General features: G+C 36.5%; 1 protein-coding gene across 1 annotated transcript in view; it reads left to right on the top strand.

The window, feature by feature from the left end:
• The first annotated feature begins 1,030 nt into the window (after positions 1-1,030).
• Positions 1,031-22,787, top strand: part of LOC110102134 (nitrate regulatory gene2 protein) — a 63,615-nt gene continuing 41,858 nt past the window's right edge. The window contains exon 1 of the mRNA XM_020830316.2: positions 1,031-2,704. Within this exon, the coding sequence (XP_020685975.1) occupies positions 1,345-2,704 (1,360 nt within the window). The 5' untranslated portion in view covers positions 1,031-1,344. The remainder of the gene's footprint in view (positions 2,705-22,787) is intronic.

Raw genomic sequence — 22,787 nt, forward strand, 5'->3', positions numbered from 1 at the left:
ACTCTAATTTACTCTCCTTAAAAAAATTTTTTTTTTGGAGGGGGGCAATTGCCCCCCCCTCACTTCTAAGTGGTTCCGCCCTTGCCCACGCTTGACATATGCTATAAAGTTGTTGGTGACCAGTACTAGAGCCATGGACTACATAGAAAAGGAAGGTGAGCAAGCTATCATTGTGTGGTAGGCGAGCTCCATAATAAGATGATCACGATGGAGAGAGCTAGGACTCTTAAAAAGGCGCTTTGCTATTGCTGAGATGATGAGTGTGAGTAACGATACTCTCGCCATGGTTGAATGTGAGTTGCTTTGGTGGACGACCTAGACTATGAGGTTAACGGCTAGTTATTTGAACTACGAGGACCCTCAATTACCCCCTACGAGACACATATCTTCTTCTATAAACCCAGACGAGTAAGGCTTATTGATCCTTAGGTAAGTTGATTTGTGGGGCCCATTATGTGTGAGTTTCTTTATCACGATCCACTGCTACTTCCTAAACAATAATGAAAATAATAATTTTCCAACTTTCATTATTAAAAGGCATACAAAGTCAATTTTTTTTTATAAAACAATTCAATTAAATTATCATATTATATTATTAAAATACTAAATAAATAATTTATTTATATTATATTTATAAATATCTAATGATTTGTTCATTTTTCTCATAATTTAATAATATTTTTCTTTTGAATTTAATAATAATATTTAATAATGTAATTATATTGACAAATAGTAATAACATTAAAATTAAAATTAAAAATGATAAAATTAAAACCAACTACTTTCTAATATATAATCTGTTGATAGAAATCTATTGAGGATACTTAGCTAAACCTAAAATTTGGTAGCCATCTTTACTTACCTGTATTCCAGGGTGTATCTAAAAACGGCAACCGTATCCCACTGACAGGTCGTAACGCCACACCACAGCACAGAAATCCCAGAAAAAAGAAATCCCAGACGAAAAGTTCCGTGCGGGAATCTTTTATGCGGTCGTTTGTACTTTTCCGTTCCTATCTGCGGTCAGCCTCATCGCTTGATCACGTGTCTTAACGCGACGCTCGAGAATCCCCTCGGTACATCTCGCCACGTGTTTACCTTCGCCCTCCTCCGCATTCTCTGCTCAGTTCTTCGCGCGCTCCTTCCCTATTCTCAAACCGGTGGTTCCGTTTCTTCCCGTTCGTCCCGTTTCCCTCCCTCTCTCTCTATCTTCTAGTCTTGAACCACCCACATTGTCATCGTTGATCTAGCTCCTTGTGCTCGAATGAAAAAATTGAGCTAAGGAGCGCTGCAGAGCAGAGTGAGCTTCAGGTAGGGTTAGGGTTTTAGGGCTTCGATGTTCAAATGGGGTGCGCGAGCTCGAAGGCTGACGATCTGCCGCTTGTAGCACTATGCCGTGAGCGGAGAGAGCTGATCCGTGCTGCTGCTGACCACCGCTATGTTCTGGCAGCTGCTCACGCTTCCTATTTCCGCGCGCTCGACCGCGTTGGTGAAGCCCTGCACAGGTTTGCCGCCGAGGAGCTCGTTGAAGCCCCGGCATCCCCTGTTCTTACGCTCCCTCCCTCCGATGGAAAGCCTTCGAGGTCTAAATCCGGCGGATCGAGCACTGTGAAGGGCGAGAATGCCTCTGACACGGTGGCCTCTTCCCTTCCTTCGCCCTCTTCTTCTTCAGTCTCTCGGTTCTCGGGTTCGCATTTGGATGAAGAATGTCACCATTTGAATGACCCTTTGGGTTCGGAATCGGAAGAGAGTTTTGAAAGAAGGAACGGAGGAGGTGGTGGGGAAGGATGGAACTCGTTTCCCCATTCCTTTCCCTTCCCCGCATTCCCCAATGCGAACTATTATTATATGAAGGCTGCTCCGACGATTCCATCCACTGTCTACCAGGATCCGCACAGCGAAAAGTGGTATAATGCGCAGGGTCAGCGGTTTGGCTTTGGTTATGGCTATGGTTACGGATATCCGTCTTTTGTTCAGTCTGGAGGCTATTTTTATGAGCCGCCGGGAATGAGTCGAAAGAATGAAGCTCCGGCTGCTACTTCATCTGAAGAACCACCGCCTCCACAGCCACCGCCACCGCCTCCTTCTCATGTGTCGTCTTGGGATTTCTTTAATCCTTTTGATTCGTATGAACAGATGTTTGATGTGTATGCGAAGTCAAGATTTGGGTTGGGTTCGGTTGTTAGCAGTCCTAATTCAAGCGAGGTTAGGGAGCAGGAAGGCATACCTGATCTGGAAGAAGAGACAGAACAGGAATATGTGAAAGACACAGGAAAACGGTCGATTTTGCGAGAGAAGAGAGTGGTTGATGATGATTCGGATAGGTTTAACTCTAGTGTCGGGAGTTCTGAGGCAGTGGCTGCGCCACATGTGGATGAGAAGATTAGTGCGGTTATTCCAGAGGAGCGGGAGGAAAATAAAATAAGGTTTGATGGCAGGAATCTGAAGAATAGTAAGGAAGTTGAGGAGAAAGATGCCAGAAACGAAAGGCTACGTTTTGAGGAAGGTGCGGAGGCTGTACTCATGGAAGACAGCGGGCTGAGCCGGAATGCGGTATTGTTGGTTGAGAGAACAAAGAATGTTGTGGAAGCTGTGAGGGATATTACGGAGCAGTTTAAATCTGCAGCATCCTGTGGTGACGACGTTTCTAGGTTGCTCGAGGTTGGTAAGATACAGTATCGACAAAGGATAAGAATTTTCAAAGGTGTGTAAAGACGATATTTCGTCCTTTATATAGTGTTCACTATACACAATTTTCTTCCAAGCTGAAATATTAATTTCGTCTTTTATGTCACAATGACTTACGTACATTTATAATATGGATGCATGTCTTGTTGATCTTTCCTGCTAGTCTATTGATCTCTTTCAGTCTCTCTGCTTCATCTACTAGTTCCAACTATTATTTGATGTTGAACTGCTTTTATTTTGCAGTTTGTGATTATCGGTTTATCCGCCCTTTAATATTGAGTATTGAAGCACAAAGTTGATTCTTGAGGGATTTGATTCGAGAATTTTGACAACAAATTTCAAGATTTTTTTCAGCTAAGATAACTGGCATTTACTCAAGGCTTTGATTTAGGGGTTACTTTTATTTAAATAGACTATCAAGTAGGGAGATTTTTGCACCTTAATTATCTGAGAATTGCGTTGTCCATGATTTTATGCGATGAGTCCGTTATATCCAATGGTTCCTTTTCTAGAAAGGGTACTCCATTCCTTTCCTTGAAATTGTTGCCTGTTGAAAAACCTGGAATGATGTAAGCAGCTGGTTGCAGATATATTTGAATAATTCTCTTATCTTTTCTTTATTCATAAACTCGGTTAGTCATCCTTTTTATTGCCTAGGTATATATTGTTGAGAATCACATCAAATTAGTGGGTGAGGCCCCATAAACTATCCTAGTGTTAATGGCAACCAGGATTGCTTTAACCAAACAACTAATTTGTTCATCTTAAGTAATTGAATTAAATCTGAGAAGTGGGCCTTGTTGACTTTAGCCCATCTTATCTTTAAATGGCTTATAGCAGTGAAAACTTTAAAGCCTTATTTAATTTGATTACCTATTTCATTTGGAATCAAATAATATTTTCTAAGTAGGCTAGTAGCTTATGGCCATTAATTGAATATTTGAATGCTTAACTATATAAATTGATTAAGGTGTGAAGATTTAGTTATTGGGTAGTTAGGAATTGATGTCAGTGCTACCAAGACCAGTTTGTTCAACCAACTGGTTCAACAATTAACCCAATTTGTTTTTTTTTTAAATATTTTATCCTATTAGTAGTTATCCTAGTCATCAATAGGACTAGTTCTTATCCTAATAGTCATCCAGGGGCTCAATTCTTATAAATATAGCTTCTTCTCTCTACCTGGAATATAACAAGCAAAAAGCTCTTGCTAGAGGCTGGAAATGATTTTAGCCTTGTAAGGAAGTTGTCGGACTGTAAAGTAGGAGGATTGTGTTGCAATGCAAGAGCCCGAGCTTGAGTTTTGATGATAACAAATATTATTGGATTATATTTAATTTCTCCTATGATTTGCTATTGCATATATTTTTTATGTGTACTAACGTTTTAGGTTAAACATACGCCAAACAATGCCAAAGGATCTGAGCTGAAGATTGGGTAGTTTAGGATTGTTATATGTAAGAAGTCTATATTTTTATCTTTTCTTAAGCCTCTGTACTGTAAATGGTGTTTTGTAAGCTTAGAAATCGTACACACATAAGGAAAGTAAAAATAAAAATAAAAATATTTTATTTTTTTTAAATCATACTGTATGATATGTTGCTATAACTATTAATTAAAATATTTTATTTAATTGAAACATTTTTTTAAAACATAACTAATTGTATCATACTCTCTTTAAAATTGCGCAATAAGAGGTGCGCCTCTGCGCAATTCCTCCCAAAACCGCCTTGAAGCCTACGCAATTCCACCTCTGTAAGAGGCGTACACTTCACTGGGACTGAGGCGCTCCTCAGAGGCGCAATTGTGCAATTCTTAGTGAGGCGTACGACTCATGGGAATGGGCCCACTCACTTAAAATGTAGTTTTTTTCTCCTTATACCCGAATGGAAACAGCTCTCCCGAAATTTCCCCATCCCGTACGCTCCAGTTCGCGTATGCCTGATTATATTTTTTCTTCTTGAAAATAGTTGAATGGTGGATCCAATTTGGTGATTCCACCCCTGAGTTACAGAGTTTTGCTGTAAAAGTGTTGGGCCTCACTTGTTCTTCTTCTGGGTGTGAGTGAAACTAGAGTACATATAGTCAAGTGCAAACAAAGAGAAGAAATCAGCTATCAACACTCAGAATGAACTCCCTCGTATATATTATACACATAGGTGGTTGAGGAATAAGGGGATCAAGGATGATGAGGACCCGTTGGTGTGTGATGATATGTCATCTGATAATGAGTTGTTCATAGATGATGAGACAGATTTGCCATTATCAGACTAACAGCTAGAAAATTTAAGTGTGGATGTCTTGAGGGGCGAAACAGATCAAGTTGGCACATTCACTAGTACCACACCACACACATCCACTAGCTCTGCAGCACAACAATCAAGTAAAGGTATTCCACAACTTCTTATATGCTATTGCATTATATTTATATCAAGTTAGTAATTAACATGATAATGATATTTTCTCTTATTGAACAGAGAAGAGAAAAGTGAGTCATATTAAAGATGATGATGATATGACATTTATAGATACAATTGGAGAAGAAGATTCCCTTGAAAACCCATTTAGTGATGGGATATGATTGCATTTTATATGTTTTTTGTACTTTGGGAGTTTTGTTAAACTAATATTTTGTGATTTTGTACTTTGGGACATGATTTTATTGCATCTACTTTCTTACTTTCCACTATTTTCATATATCATTTAGATGTTTTTATTGTAAGATACAATATTGTTATTATTTTCCTGCTAAAACCCTTAATTTTTCATGTACGCAATTCTGTGTCTGTGAGGCTTACGCCTCGCCTCACGGACGAAAACCGCCTCGAGGCTTAATTACGCAATTTTAAACCTTGGTATCGTACGAACAACACATCATATACGTTCAATTGTAATCAGATTCCCGCCGTCAATTTAATTGGGCAATAATTTGAGTTTAAGCTTTGCTTTATTCGTATCTTATGAATATGATCGTATTGTAAGAATGTTAAATTATTGCCTAAATTAATTTTCATGCTTAGTCAATTAAATCAATGTTTATTAAATAAATAAGATCGTACAATATGATGTTGATCGTACTTGACGATTGGCAAAGATGAAATATTTGTCGGAGGATTGTCCTAGATGAAATATTGATTTTTTAACTAATAATACCATACGATCCAAACCGCACCGGATGATTGATAACGACAATTTTGGATCGTCCCAATGATCTTAAGAAGAATGAACGAATCGTACTGTATCATCTCATAATTGTACTATATGACCATTATGCGATATTTGAACATATCGTACTGGTTTGTTCTACGTGCAAAATGAATAGGATTTTTTGAACTAATCGTATTGTATGAACAGTGACGGTTGAATTAAATTTAAACTTTGTGGAAGTTTTTTTGACATTCATTGGGTTGAGTCTTTGAGAGAAAGCTTGAAGAGAGTTTTTATCCTTGACGAGAAAGGGTAAAGCTTGTGAGTGAGGGAGAAGATCCTTGTGGGTTCAAGAGAGTGTGTGTGTGAGAGAGAGAGTTTCACATGGTTGATCCGGCAAACTTGCACCTGAGTTTCTTCATGTGTCAAGGTTTGTCTCGAGGGAAGCTTTGGGAAGAAGACCCCTTTAGTGTCAAAGGGCCCGGTTACTACGCCGCATGGGAGAATGTGAAATTGATTTGGTTTTCTATCTCACCAGGAGGGTGAAATGATTTTAGGTTCTTTGCCATACCAGAAGGGTGAAAAGAATTTTAGATTCTCTGCCTCACTAAAAGGGTAAAAAAAATTTCAGGCTCTCTGCTTCATCAGAAGGGTGAGAAGGATTCCAAGTTCTCTATCTCACCAGAAGGGTGAAAGAATTCCAAGTTTTCTATCTCATTAGAAGGGTTAAAAAGATTCTAGGTTCTTAGCCGCACCGTGGAAGGATGACTTTTATAAAGGCTTGTTCGCCTTGCTGTGGGTGCTAAATGAGAGTCATTAAATGTTTAGTGCAATATCCGGAGAGTGAATGTAGATCAAGGTTTGACCGAACTACTATAAAATTTTTGGTGTGATCGTTTCTTTTATTTTAAAATTTTATTTTTCGCTTTTTTTATTTTTCGCATATTATTTTCTTGAAATCTGAGATGAAGATATTGTGATAGATTTAGATTGTTTTTGTGAGTAAGAAAAAGATATAAAAACAAAAATCTGAAAAAAGAGAACGAAAATATATTTCTGTTCAATCCAAAATATAATTTTTATTTTGTTCTTTGATATTTGGTTTCGCTTATTTTTGTTTAACATTATTCTTAAATGGAGAAATGTTTTGAAAAAAAAAAATTAAATAACTAATTAACCCTCTTCTTGTTGCGCATTTATAGTTCAAGTCAGTCTAACAACCTAAATTGAACTTTCAAGCTGGGGTCTTCTTATAGCAATTTGTGTGGAAATTAGCAAGTAGAAATATCTTGCTAAAGGTTGGATTTGGAGAACATGAAGCAATCTATACAATAGGAATGAAAAAATCAAGATAAGTTCTAGGGACAAAATGAAGAAAGAAATGCGGCAAAAATTCTTACCGGTTAATTATTGGCAAGACATGTTCCTTTGCCTACTTTATCAACAACAAGAATTGTCATTGGAGAGTTATATGACTGAATTTGTACAACTGATGTTGAAGTGGAACTTAGTGGAACCCGAAGAAAACACCATAGCTCGATTTCTTGGATGGTCATTCAATATTAGTCCCCAACAAGAATCATAAGAATGCCACCAAGAAGAGTCAATCCAAGGACAAATCAAGAACCTTCCATGGAAGACTTACAATGAGAGATTAATCTAGCTTCCTGGACATGGAACTCATGTCACGAGATGTCGAGAAAGTTAGGTGTTAGGTGTGTTAATGACTTCGTGTGTGTAAATATTTGGTTGTAGGTCTTTATTATTATATCATTTAATTAAAAAAATTAAATAGGCTTAGGTGTATGCCTCAAGCCGGAGAGGCGAGGCACGCCTCAACCAAATTGAGGGACACACCTCATAGGAAATGCGTGAGGCATGCGCCTTGAGGTATTCTTCCTCAAAATTGTGTTTAGTCTTACCTTGTGTTGCACAATTTTAAATAATGCCTCTCATTTGGTGACATTAGGTGTACTTGTATGTGGGTTAGAATGCTTTCTTATGCCCTTTTCATTTGTACATTCTTGTAATTTCTCTTTATTCATAAGATTAAAGAGGGAGTTATAAGGAAAACTTGAATTATGTAGGTCAACTTTAGAGTCTAAATGTTTTTATATGAGTAGATCTAAAATTAAATACATGGATTGTAATTTTAGTAGTAATAGATCTAGTAGGTAGATCCCGACTTTGGGCAATTAAGTTTAAAAAAAAGAGTACACATTTTAGATATCTCGAGTATATCATTCAATGTAATGGTAAAATAGATGGAGATATTATTAGTATAATTCAAGTTGGATTGTTGAAGTGGAGGAATGCATCAGGCCTGTTGTATAATTGAAAAGTATCCCACAAATTTAAGAGAAAACTCTATACGATGGTGGTGAGATCCGCAATGCTTTATGTTGATAGAGTACACATTACAATCCTTTGATTCAGATATTGCATTAATTTAGCATCATAAAAATCAGAAAAACAATGCATTATTTTGTTTACTTTTATGAATTAGAAGTTTCTCTACTTAAGGCATGCAAAGAAGTGACTATCTTGGTGAACCTACTATATATATCATATATTACTTTACCAGATTTCATGTGAAACAGTTCATATTCTTGTAATATCAATTTTTTAAAAAATGCAATATCAAATTTAAATTTGATTGTTTCACTTCATTAGTGCCTTCATAGGTAATGCACAATATATCAAAAATCTCATTTTCAGTAGTATAAGTAGATACACACATGTAATCTTCAAATTTTAAATCACAGAAAAAATAGTTCAAGTATTTTGCATTTAATTGAGCTTAATCCCTATCTTCTACTGTATATTCAGTGAAAGGAATTTTTACTTTCATGCCCATACTTGTTAACGGTGAATGGCACACCACGCCATAAAAGGTCCCTTTGAATCCCACGTCATTTTCAACATGGCACAAACTATATAATAATAATAACAACAAAGCATGAATATGAAATATCATTAAATTGAAATACAAACTATCATTATAATGAAAGATAGAGAGACAATCATAGTCATGAACTCTGTTTAAAATTGCGCAATAAGAGGTGCGCCTTGAGGCGCGCCTCTGCGCAATTCGTTCCAAAACCGCCTTAAAGCTTACGCAATTCCACCCCTGGCAGAGGCGTACGCCTCACATGGACTGAGGCGGCCTCAGAGACGCAATTGTGCAATTCTTAGTGAGGCGTACGCCTCATGGGAATGGGCCCACCCACTTAAAATGAATGTTTTTTTCTCCTTAAATCCACACGGCAGCAGCTCCTCCCGAATTTTTCCTACCCGCACGGCTCCAGTTCATGAAATAGAGAGCTCTCTCACGGTCCTTACCTGCCGGCATTCCTTCCCGCCGCTTCTACCGCCGGCGCCGCCTTTCTCCGGCAAAGTTGAAACTTCCGGCCGCCCTCTAGGAGTACTCCACATTGGATTTTAGGTATTTTTTTAGTTTAGGGTTAGATTTTTCAAGTGTAAGAAAATTTAGGGTTTATGTTTTTTTGATTGTTTTTTTGTGTTTTTAGATTTTTGCTTTAGGAGACATAGTTAGAGGTAAAGAAAAGGCGAATACGTCATTGCGGCGTGACCCTTCTTGGAAATATAGCGTGCAAGTTGACGTAGGAGGGGGCGAGAAGACGTATGTCTATTTAAAATGCAATTTTTGTGAGAAAGTGTTGAAGGGCAGAGTAACCCGTATGAAGGAGCACTTATCATGCTCTCATAAGAATGTAGCACCGTGTGTAAAAGTGCCGGACAATGTGAAGAAATAATTGCTTACATGAAGAAAACTATCACGGCAAAACACTTACAACAGGAGCAATTTGATGATAGGGGTCGAACATGGTGCTTATATTGGGAGAGAGAGTGGAAAGGGGTCTTCCTCCACTATACATAATAGAGGTGCACGGGGTCCTATGGATCAGTATATGACTAATCCAGGAGAGGATAGAGGACAAGCAGAGATGATGACTGTAGCTGGTACCAGAGAGGGTCGGCGACAGGTTTGCATGGACATTGTGAGGTTTTTTTTTAGAATGACATACCATTTAATATTGTTACGTCGTCTGCCTACTTCAATATACTGCGTTTTGTAGGGTTGTATGAGAGAGGGTTGAAGGCACCTTCCATGTATGAGTTGCGAACATGGATTTTAAAGGAGCTGCAGAACACAGAGCGGAGCATTGATGAGATTAAAAGGACATAGATTGAGATTGGTGTTACCATTATGTCAGATGGATGGTCTGACATGAAGAGCAGGAGCTTGATTAACATCTTTGTCAATAATCCCTACGGCACAGTGTTTTTACGATCAGTTGAAGCTTCAGATGAGGTGAAAAATGCTACATTCATTTTCAATTTACTTGATGGAGTTATTGAGGAGATTGGGGAGCAATTGGTTGTCCAGATAGTGACTGATAATGCCAGTGCATACAAAGCAATTGATCAGATGTTGATGGAGAAGAGGACACACCTATATTGGACCCCCTGTGCAGCACATTGTATCGATCTCATTTTGGAAGATTTTGGTGACTTACCTCAGCACAAGAGTGCTCTTTCTAGGGCAAAGAAGATTACAAAGTTCATCTACAATCACTCATGGGTCTTAAGCTTGATGAGAATGTTTTCAAAGAAGGAAATCATTCGCCCTATAACCATTAGGTATGTTTTTAAATTTGTGTACTGCAAATCATTATTGCAATTGCTACTGTATGTTCTTAGTTCTTACATTTATGCACTGTAAATCTATAGGTTTGCCACATTTTATTTGACACTGCAGAGCCTGATGGAAGTGAGGCAACCTTTGGAAGCAATGTTTACATCAACTGAATGGCTTAACTCTGCTTGGGGGAAGAAAAAAGAGGGGAATGAAATAAGAAAGATTATTCTGAATGATAAATTTTGGGCTATTGTGACCTATGCCATATTGAGCACGAGACCCTTAGTACAAGTACTATGCTTAGTGGATGCAGAGAAGAAATCAGCTATGGGTTTTATTTATAATGCTTTTGATGAGGGCAAGGAGTTGATGCACACAACTTGAGAGGAGAAGAGGCAAGTTATACAGAGATTTGGGATATCATTGATGCTCGGTGGGAGGTACAGTTACACCGTCAACTACATGCAGCGGCATATTATTTAAATCCTCAATTTCAATATTCAGAGAAGAAATCTTCAAACCCGGAGGTGAAACTTGGTATGTATCATTGTATGGAAAGACTAATACCGGAGCAGGTAGATAGGGAGCTTCCAGATTTACAACTTGTTCTATTCCGGAATAAAGAGGGTTTTTTTGGTCTGAATGCAGCAAAATCAACTATTGCCAAAAGGTCTCCAGGTATAATTATTTTTATAAATGCAAGATCCTTTATTCAGTTCTGAATTCTGATTATCTCCATGAAGTCATAAACCTCAAATAACTTATTATTAAAAATATTAAAATCTCTTATTTAAAAGATAATGATTTAATAAGAATTTAATCTACTCTTCTTGGAAATCATCATCATAAGCAAATTTTAAAAAAGTTTTGTTATCTTCATCAATATTGTCTCTTATTTCAGACTCTTCTTCATCACTTCCCTCAACCTCATTCTCAATGACGCAAATGAGTAACATTTGTCTATGTTAAATCTTTCTCTCCAGCAATAAAGTCAATTTCATCATAAGACTCATCTAATTTTTCTATTAATCACTCATTTGCATCATCTATCTCAGTCAAAGAAATAAGATCAATCTCATTATGATGATTGTATTTCTGAATCAATGCTTTATTATATTTTACATAAATTAAATCTTTTAAGCGGCCATGATCCAATTCAAGGTTTAAAATTGCATAATTAAGCCTCGAGGCTGTTCTCGTACGTGAGGCGAGGCGTAAGCCTCAAGGCGGTCTGAGGCGTAAGCCTCACGGACACAAAATTATGTAAATGAGAAATTAAGGGTTTTAGCAGGATAATAATAGCGATATTCTATCTTACAATAAAAACATCTAAATGATATATGAAAATAGTGGAAAGTAACAAAATAGATGCAATAAAATCATGTCCCAAAGTACAAAATCACAAAATATTAGTTTAACAAAACTCCCAAAGTACAAAGTACAAACTACAAAGAACATATAAAATGCAATCATATCTCATCACTAAATGGGTCTTCAAGGGAATCTTCTTCTCCAATTGTATCTATGAATGTCATATCATCATCTTCAATATGACTCACTTTTCTCTTCCAAGTTCAATAAGAAAAAAAGATCATTATCATGTTAATTGCTCACTTGATATAAATATAATGCGATAGCATATAAGAAGTTATGGAATACGTTTACTTGATTGTTGTGCTGCAGAGCTAGTGGATGTGTATGGTGTGGTACTAGTGGATGTGCCCACTTGATCTTCTTCGCCCCTCAAGACATCCATATTTAGATCTTCTAGCTGTAAGTCTGATAATGACAAATCTGTCTCATCATCTATGAACCACTCATTATCAGATGATACATCATCACACATCAACGGGTCCTCATCATCCTTCAACCCCTTATTCCTCAACCTCCTATCTCTTAACCTCTTGTTGTGCATAATATATACGAGGGAGTTCATTCTGAGTGTTAATAGTCAATTTCTTTTCTTTGTTTGCACTTGACTATATGTACTCCAATTTCGCTCACACCAGAAGAAGAACAAGTGAGGCCCAACACTCTTACAGCAAAACTCTGTAACTCAGGAGTGAAATCACCAAATTGGATCCACCATTCAATTGTTTTCAAGAAGAAAAAAGATAATTAGAATTCAGTACTGAATAAAGGATCTTGCTTTGGATGAGGCCAAAGAGTTAATTGCACACAACTTCTTTGCAGTGTCAAATAGCTGGTTTCTTCTCTGCATCTACTAAGCGTAGTACTTGCACTAAGGGTCTCGTGCTCAATATGGCATAGGTCACAGTAGCACAAAATTTATCATTCAGAATAATCTTTCTTATTTCATTCCCCTCACGTTTCTTCCCCCAAACAGAGTTAAGCCATTCAGTTGATGTAAACATTGCTTCCAAAGGTTTCCTCACTTCCATCAGGCTCTGCAGTGTCAAATAGAATGTGGCAAACCTATAGATTTACAGAGCACAAATGTAAGAACTAAGAACATACAGTAGGAATTGCAATAATGATTTGCAGTGCACAAATTTAAGAACATACTTAGTGGTTGCAGGGCGAATGATTTCATTCTTTAAAAATTTTCTCATCAAGCTTAAGACCCATGAGTGATTGTAGATGAATTTTATAATCTTCTTTGCCCTAGAAAGAGCACTCTTGTGCTGAGGTAAGTCACCAAGATCATCCAAAATGAGATCGATACAATGTGTTGTGCAGGGGGTCCAATATAGTGTGTCCTCTTCTCCATCAACATCTGACCAGCTACTTTGTATGCACTGGCATTATCAGTCACTACCTGGACAACCAATTGCTCCCCAATCTCCTCAATAACCCCATCAAGTAAATTGAAAATGAATGTAGCATTTTTCACCTCATCTGAAGCTTTAACTGATCGTAAAAACACCGTGCCGAAGGGATTGTTGACAAGGATGTTAATCAAGCTCCTGCTCTTCATGTCAGACCATCCATCTGACATAATGGTAACACCAATCTCAATTCATGTCCTTTTAATCTCATCAATGCTCCGCTCTGTGTTCTGCAGCTCCTTTAAAATTCATGTTCACAACTCATATATTGAAGGTGCCTTCAACCCTCTCCCTTACAACCCTACAGGCCACAACATATTGAAGTAGGCAGGCGACGTAGCAACATTAAATGGTATGGAATTCTAAAAAAAAAAAACCTTCTAATGTCCATGCAAACCTATCGCCGACCCTCTCTGGTACCAGCTGCAGGCATCATCTCTGCTTGTCCTCTATCCTCTCCTAGATTAGTCATATACTGATTCATAGGACCCCGTGCACCTTTATTATGTGTAGTGGAGGAAGATCCCTTTCCACTCTCGCTCCCAAAATAAGCACCATGTTCGGCCCTATCATCAAACTGCTTATGTTGTAAGTGTTTTGCCGTGCTAGTTTTCTTCATGTAAGCAATTATTTCTTTCTTCACATTGTCCGGCACTTTTGCACACTGTGCTATGTTTTTATGAGAGCATGATAACTGCTCCTTCATGCGGGTTACTCCGCCCTTCACCACTTTCTCACAAAAATTGCTTTTTAAATAGACATACGTCTTCTCGCCCCCTCTTACGTCAACTTGCACGATATATTTCCAAGAAGGGTCACGCCGCAATGACGTATTCGCCTTTTCTTTGCCTCTAACCATGTCTCCTAAAGCAAAAATCCAAAAACACAAAAAAACAATAAAAAACATAAACTCTAGATTTTCTTACACTTGAAAAATCTAACCTTAAACTAAAAAAAAATACCTAAAATCCAATATGGAGTACTCCTAGAGGGCGGCCGGAAGTTTCAACTTCGCCGGAGAGAGGCGGCGCCGGCGGGTAAGGACCGTGCGGGATCTCTTTGTTTCGCGAACTGGAGCCGTGTGGGTAGGAAAAATTCGGGAGGAGCTGCTGCCGTGCGGGTTTAAGGAGAAAAAAAACATTCATTTTAAGTGGGTGGGCCCATTCCCATGAGGCGTACGCCTCATTAAGAATTGCACAATTGCGCCTCGGAGGTGCGCCTCAGTCCATGTGAGGCGTACGCCTCTGCCAGGGGTGGAATTGCGTAAGCTTCGAGGCGGTTTTGGGACGAATTGCGCAGAGGCGCGCCTCTTATTGCGCAATTTTAAACAGAGATCTAATTTGCTTCTTCATTTGCTATGAAGATGCAATCGAAACATTATTATATTATTATACTATGAACATATATTAAAAAGCTTCACATTCTCCATATAAATACTTACATATTAAAAAAATACTCCAATTGCATTTGTAGCCAAATGGACTACATGTTAGATTGAGAACTTTGATGGCAAAACTTTATAAATTGGTTGCTCTTTGGCCATATGCCAACCACCAATCAGTTGAAAGAAATGAAATACTTATTTTTTATTTTTATAAATTTGCTAATACATCTTCATTTTATACAAGTAATGATTCTTGGAGATCGGACAATCCTTTATCTTACAGCGGGAGGAATACCAACTATTTCTTCACCCGTAATGTATAAAATTAATTCATTACTGATTTTATATTCTTAAGTTACATCTTTTGGCAATCTTCCAACACATGAATAAAGACCATCAACTATTTTCTTATTCTGACAATATTAGAATTATTAAAGAAATATTCAAGATTTAAAGAATGTGCTACTGCATATAGAGGTCAGTGTAATTGTACTTTCTATCTTCTATCAATAATTTTAAAAATTTGATCATATTTATTAATATCCCTAAAACTTGTAACAATTGGCTCTTTTTCTCTATCAATTGCTTCATATATGTAAGTCATTGAGGGTGTTTTCTCTCCATTAAGCAATCTAAGAACTTTCAATAAAGTCCCAGATATTTTTAAGGCATATACAATAATGTTCCAAAATGATTGCTACAAGATTATCTATTGAGATTGTTTTGCTTTAGTCTCTTTCACATAAGGACTCAAAATGAACTATTCACAAGTAAACATTTTAAGTTTAGTTATTGTTGATTAAAACATTATAATGTCAAGAACATGGTTTAAAATTGCGCAATATGAGGCTCGCCTTTATGTAATTCCAGTAAAAAACGCCTCGAATTTTTTTTTATGAGGCTTGTGCCTCAACTTGGTTGTGGCCCGCCTCGCCTCACTGGCATGAGGCTTACGCCTCATGCTATATATATATTAAAACTTACATAAATCTTGAAGTAAATGCCCGACATTGGACTCTATAGGAAGAGGAGGAAGGGGAGAGAACAGTTCATCATAATGATGATTCAAATGAAGAACCCCTCAGTGATAACAGTGTTGATGACTTATGAGTTTTTATGTGATATATCATTGCTATTTATTTTTGAAAATTTGAATTATATGTTAATGAAAAGAATATTGAAATTTGGGAAAGATAGAATTTTGAGTTGAACTATATTTCATGTGGTCTTATTATTGGGATATTTTGATTTCACTTCATATCTTATGCTTTTTTATAATTTATATTATTCATTCATTAGTATATAAAAAATTTATCATTTTATGTTTACGCAATCTTTTGATTTTGAGGCCTAAGCCTCAAAACGCCTTGAGGCTTACGCCTCGCCTCACGAATGAAAAACGCCTCAATACCCGAATACGCAATTTTAAACATTGGTCAAGAAAGCTGTTTTGAATCGAGTATTGGCGGGTTCGACCAGTGCTCTTTAATTTGTGTGATGTAGAACGAAGGGGATAGGGGAAGATAATAAGATTAAAAATCTGAAATTAAATTTTTTATTCCCTCTAATCAAGGGATTTAAAATTTGAAATTCAAATAAGATGGAGGGAAAGATAAATAGGTGGTTATTTAGGAAAAAAATTAAAATTAAAATTCATTTGAATTTGAATTTGGAAACTTTCAAAATAAGATATGAGCTAATTTAGGAAAGTAATGATGGTGAAATGAAATTGGAATCAAGAGAACTTGGAGGGTAGGCAGGCGGTGGGGGGTTTTGAGGAGGGTGTAGCCGGCGGGTTGGGTGGGAGAAAACACTTGGTCGGTGGGTTGTGGTGGTGTTCGGTTTAGAGAGTGGAAGGAGGGAAGAGGGAAGCTTGGCTGACGGCTGTGGAGGGGGTAAGGCTGACAGTCAAGGGAGAAGGAGAAAAAGAGTTAAGGGAAAGAAAGATATAATTGTGCCCTGGACACTTCCTGCGACTGATGAGTGATGTGTTTCCCTTCACCAAGGGACTTCAAGCTACGAGCCCGGACCTATTCTACGGCTGTTGGAAACTACGACTCCCTTCCATAGGGATCTCACCTAAGTCCTTTCAAGGAATAAAAGTGCAAGAACAAAATTTTATTAAAACTCCATCATACCATTACACTACCAAGGGCCTCTATATATAGGCCTCATAAATAAAAGAAATTAAAATAAGACGATCAAGCCCCTTGGGCTTACATAAGATTAGACCTTTAAGGGTAAAAATGAAAAATGCATAATTAAATTAAAAATTACAAATAAAAATTTAAGATAACGTAGGACAATCACATACATCAATCTTCAGCTCCTCAGATAGGCATGGACGATTGATGTCCACATCATTCTCTCGAGGTGGAAAAGTGCTCGACTCCGTCGAGTTTGCGTCCCAGGTGGGCAACCAGCTTTGATACCAAGCTAATGTAGAACGGAGGGGGAGGGGTCATGTAAATTTGATATTTCAAATTAATTGGAAAAGAGAGGGAAGGAGTTAATTAATCCCTTGAAATGGAGTTTCAATTTTGTGAAGGAATTAATTAAAATAGTGAAGGGAAGAGAATAAGGGGGGCCGATCATATGGGGAGGGAGGAGAAGTGTCCACATATAATGTATGTTGACCCAAGCAATAAATATGATTAGGGAATTAAATCTAATTTTAGTTTTAGATTTGAGAGATTTGGGGAGTTTCCTAAAAGAGATTTACTAATTAGGAAAATTAATTTAGATTAAATCCAACTAGAAATTTAATTATATCAAATTTAAGTAACTTCCCAAAGATAGAGATTCTTATTTAGGAAATAAATTCAAATTTAAAATTATTTGAATTTTGAATTCAAATTTGTTAGCAAATTAAGAAGGCCATAATAGGAAGGGCTTTGAATGCAAGATGGGATTTGTGGAGAGGGGGGGGGGGGGGAAATGGGAGGGAATATAGGATTCCTAAATCATGATTCTAAATTAGGAAAGGGTAATTAATCAAATCTATATTTAAACAGTCAAATAAATTTAAATTTAGGAACTTTTCTAATTTAGCTTAATTAATTTTAGGAAGGTATTTCAAATTGATTTAATTCTTTCCCAAATTAAGGTAGCTTAACTTTTATGGTATTAATGATGAATTGAAATCATCATGAGAGGAAAAAGATGGGGGTGGCTGGCGGCTAGGAGGATGGGAGGAGATGGGGTGGCGATTATGAGGCGCGTGGTGGAGGTGGTTGACGGTTGGAGGGAAGAGGGAACAATGGCCGATGGCCTTATAGAGGGTTTGGCTAGCGATCACGGGAGAATCAGCTATGGGAGAAAGAGGGGGTTAGGGCGGCGACTAGAAGAAAGAAGAAGGGGAATTAGAGAAGGAGAAAGGAAGTGTAGGGAAAGAAAGATAAAAGATGAGCCTGGATACATCCTGCGGCTGATGGGTGGTGCATTTCCCTCATTTAGGGACTTCAAGCCTTGAGCCCAGACCCATAGGGATCTCACCTATGTCCTTACAAGGAACAAAAATGCATAAATTTTTTTTATTAAAACTCCATTATACCATTACACTAGCAAGGACCTTTATATATAGGCCTCAGAAATAAAAGGAACTAAAATAAAACAATCAAGCCCCTAGGACTTGCATAAGATTAGACCCTTAAGTAAGGGTAAAAATGAAAAATGCATAATTAAAATAAAAATTTAAGATAACTTAGGACAATCACGACCGTCGATCTTTAGCTCCACCTCAGATAGGCATGGACGGTTGGTTATCCGCATCATTGTGCACCTTCTTATTAAATCAAGTAAGACCTACAATAGGGGGGTGGGGGGGGGGGTAAAATAAAAAATAAAAAAGTAAGACCTACAATATATAAAACTATGTACTACCAATGCTTTTTCAAAACAACGCCTGAGCTTTTGGATTTAAAAAATGTCCTTTTTATTAAATCTAAATAGTGAAAAACACAAAAAATCCAATAAATATGAAGATATTTGTCTATTAAAAAATTTCCTGTAATATCATGGAATTTATGTTAGCATAAAAATTAATTCTTCGTATGAAATAATGTAGGTTTAGGTTATGACTAACCTACAATAATATTTTCAGCTGTATTATCAATAACAACTTGGATTACATTATATGGCACAATAATCTCCATATATTTGCAAAATAGTTCAAACATTTTCACAGCATTCTTGGAAAAAGAACTGGCATCCATTGACTTTATAAATGCAGAACCTCTTGGACAATTCACAAGAAAATTTATTAAACTCTTCCCATTACTTGATATCCATCCATCCGCCATTAGAGAATAACCATATAGTGCACAATCCTCTTGATGACGTCGTAATAGTTCATGTGTATGTCTAACCTCTTTCTTCAAACAAGTAACTCGTACCTCATGATAACTAGGAGATTTTATTCCAAGTCTAAACTGTCCAAGTGCCTCGACCATAGTAGGAAAACTGGCATATCTCACAACATTAAATGGAATACCAACATCATACATCTATCTTCTAAAAACTTAAATAGCCCTTTACATCATTTCCTTTTTAGCCGCGTCCATCTCTTTGCTAAATTAACCTTTTCTCTGCTTCACTACATCTTCAAGATTTGGTGTAAGATAAGTATTTAATGGTCCTTTAGGTCTTGATGATTTGAGGATTAATGCTGATGTTGAACTCTAACTAAAAGCGTTGGATTTGTTTGGCCTTAACATTTTGGATTGACCAACATCTAGAAAATCATCAAATTGCCATGACATCAAAGTCATCTTCTTCATCAAGATTAACATTTGAAGTGTCATTAATATATTCTTTTTTATTATTCTTATTCAACATGGATACCTTAATCTCAGCCTTAACATGCTTGGGGTAATTAGAGCAAGATCTATCATTTCTAAAACCTCCAACAAGGTGTTGTTTGTGGCGTGTTATTCCTCCTTTCGTTATTTTGCCACAAAAAATACATGTTACAATATTGTTATCAACTTCAGTAATCAATACTACATATTTCCATGCTGGATCCTTTTTTAAATATTGTATCAACTAGAATTAAGTTAAGTGTTGCAAAGATGAGGATGCTTAGGTGGATGAGTGGCTTCACACTTAGAGATAGAATGCAAAATGAGTATATTAATGAAAATGTTAGAGTAGCTCTAGTGGCAGATAAGGTTAAATAGAGTTTACTTATATGGTATGGTCCCATAAATGTTAGCCTTATAATGACACGGTTAGGAGAGTAGATGTATTAAATTTGGTCTATGTTAAGAAAGGTTGAGATAGATCTAAAAAGATTTGGTTATAAAGCACTAGAAATGACCTTTTTTTAATTAAATTTAAATGAGAATTTAGCTCTTAACATGATATAATGGAGAAAAATTATTCATGCAGTCGACCTCACATTGTGGATAAAGGTTTGATGTTGTTGCTGTACTATATGAAAAAAAGATACAAGTAGTTTAAAGTTTCTCGATAATTTATTTCTTCTAAAAGTGTTATTACTAATTTGAGGGTATTGAAGATGAAATGCCAACTAAGGGATTATTTGTTAGGGAGATATCTTTTAGGAAGTGATCTATTTCTAATTATGATAGAAGTTTTGTGGTAGTTAAACTGATGTGACTTGATTCTATTTCAAGAAGGAAGTGTATATGAAGATGATTATCATGTTTTGAAGATGGAGTAACATGCTTAAGAAATATAATTTAGCATATGTTAGTGTTATCATAGATTTCTTTGGCTCAACTGTAAGTAATGTCGTGTTGATGCTTGCCGGAAATATATGCAATTATCAATGAATTTTAGACTCAATTTGTTCATATTATATGTTTCTTAATAAAGAATTGTCTTTCATTTATGAGCCATATTCTAGTAAAGCTATGTTCATGTGAAAGCTAATGTGGCATGTACAGTAGCTGGTGTTGATAGTCTGTGAAATTAAGGATGTATGATGGTGTGATTAGGATATTGATAAGAGTCAGGCATGATTGAAATCTTAAAAGGAGTTGTAATTTTCTGGTGTTCTTAATGATGTTGGATGGAAACTCTTTAGCTATGATGCACGGACACGGACACGACACGACACGGAGACGGGACACGGTTTTTTTTGAAAATATAAGACACGGGTACGGCGCGGACACGGCAATATATTTTTTTATATAGTGTATATATATTAATGTAATATCATATTAAAAATGACAAACAATTATAAATGAATAACATTATAACTTGTCTAGCTTATAATATAAATATTTAGTACAAAATATATAGTACAACCACAAAAATATAAGCAAACAATCACTTACTACAACATCAAGCATTCAAGTTTCAACTATTAGGATTAGCTTTAGAGGTTTGTTTTTGGCCTTCAATATCATCATCATTGAATATCACTGCTTTCAACTTTAGTTCAACAAGAGAAAGATTTATAATTATGCAAAAAGAGAGATGAAAATACCTTCACTGCCAAAGAGAAATGAAAATGAGAATATTCGATAAATGGGTATTAAATGCAGATGTTGATTTGATGTTGTGGATAGGAAATAAGAAATTTAGTTTAAATATCGCTAAATATAAGAAATTATATTTTTAAAAAAATTATAAAATATTTAAGATACGCGTGTGGGACATGCGTGTCCAATTTGTTTTTAATATTTTTTTAATCGGACACGTTTTCGGCGTGTCTGACACTTGTCAGTGGAGTGTCAGACGAGTCTCGTGTCGGACACGGTGTCGAACACTGCACGCCTCTTTGAGAAGAAGTGTCGGTGCATCATAGCTCTTTAGACATTAAGAAGTCCATAAAGTTTTGTAATGTACTTTGGTTTTCATAATGGTAAAGAGTTTTGGTGAACTCTATGTTGCAAGGTGCAACTTCTGGTGGTGTTGCTTCAATTTCATTATTTTTGTTGGAGAACCATGATTTGAGGAAGAAGACTACTTTTAGCTTCTTAGCTATAAGATTGGTTTTAGAATATAAAGGAAAGGTACATGTTATGGTGGATATTACTGGAGATGATCATATGGATTGATTTTATGTTGCTCTGTATGTCGTAGTACCAGGCGAAGTTATTGAAGGATTAAGAGTGAGGGAACTATCACTTTTGTGGCATGGAAGTTTAGGGGAAAGTGCACTTTAATTTTAATTGATCCATTTAGTGTGCAGCAAATGTATTTCAGAGGTATCTCATGGGTGTTTGGTCTATTTCTCAATTAAGCTTGTTGAGATTGTGTTGTTATTTAGTCCTTCAAAGCTTTTGGAGCTTACTTTGCATGGTTTGGATAGGAAGAGTCAGAGTATCACAAATTTGATTTGAGGGTAGAGTTGTCTAGAATCATCTCAAATAGTGAGGTTGGCCTCAGGAATTATCCTAAGATAATTTTGATTAGAATCGCTTCAGGTCATACAAATTAATAGCACAGGTCAAATTTTGAATTGCGGTGATTTCTGATTTTTAATGGAACTAAGTAGGCTTTGTTGACTTTAGGCCCATTTTATCTATAATAGGGAAAAGCTCAGATGTCTTAGGCTTTGTTTGAGACAGTTTTCTTGCTATTTTGTAAAATGGCTTTCTAGCACAAAAATATCTAATTCAAAAAATTTGTATTTGAAAGCTGGTTTACAAAGCAGCAAAAAAGCTGTCCCAAACGAAGCCTTAGTTTACAAGATCCATCCATTACACATGGAATTAATTAAAGGTTCTTAACAGATTGATAATTTAATGCTCGTCTGTATAAATTAATTAAGGCATGAGTATTTTAGGCTTTCTTAAGTTCTGAATAGAGAAGAGGGTGATGAGTGAATCTGAAGCAAGACCTTCTTCCATCTTGTATGAATTTTCTGGTACTTGTTTGAGGGGCCCTAGGGCAGAGAATTTTTTTGAATGGTCTAGGTCTTCTAATGTTTTTATCTCGTTTGTGTGATTGCTTATTTTGATAGATATGGCGCTCCTGTTTTTTGGTGAGATGGTTATATTAGGGCTTAGAGAATATTTATTTTGGGGTGCTTTTTTTTATTTATATAACTGTGTGGCTTCTCTATGTTGAAAAAAAATTATCTTATCTATTGTTAACATAGGGTTTTCTTTGTTATAATCATATAATTCTTGGTGTTGTCTTG

This window comes from Dendrobium catenatum, unplaced genomic scaffold (genome assembly GCF_001605985.2).
Source record: "Dendrobium catenatum unplaced genomic scaffold, ASM160598v2 fragScaff_scaffold_1538, whole genome shotgun sequence".
Taxonomy (NCBI): Eukaryota; Viridiplantae; Streptophyta; class Magnoliopsida; order Asparagales; family Orchidaceae; genus Dendrobium; species Dendrobium catenatum.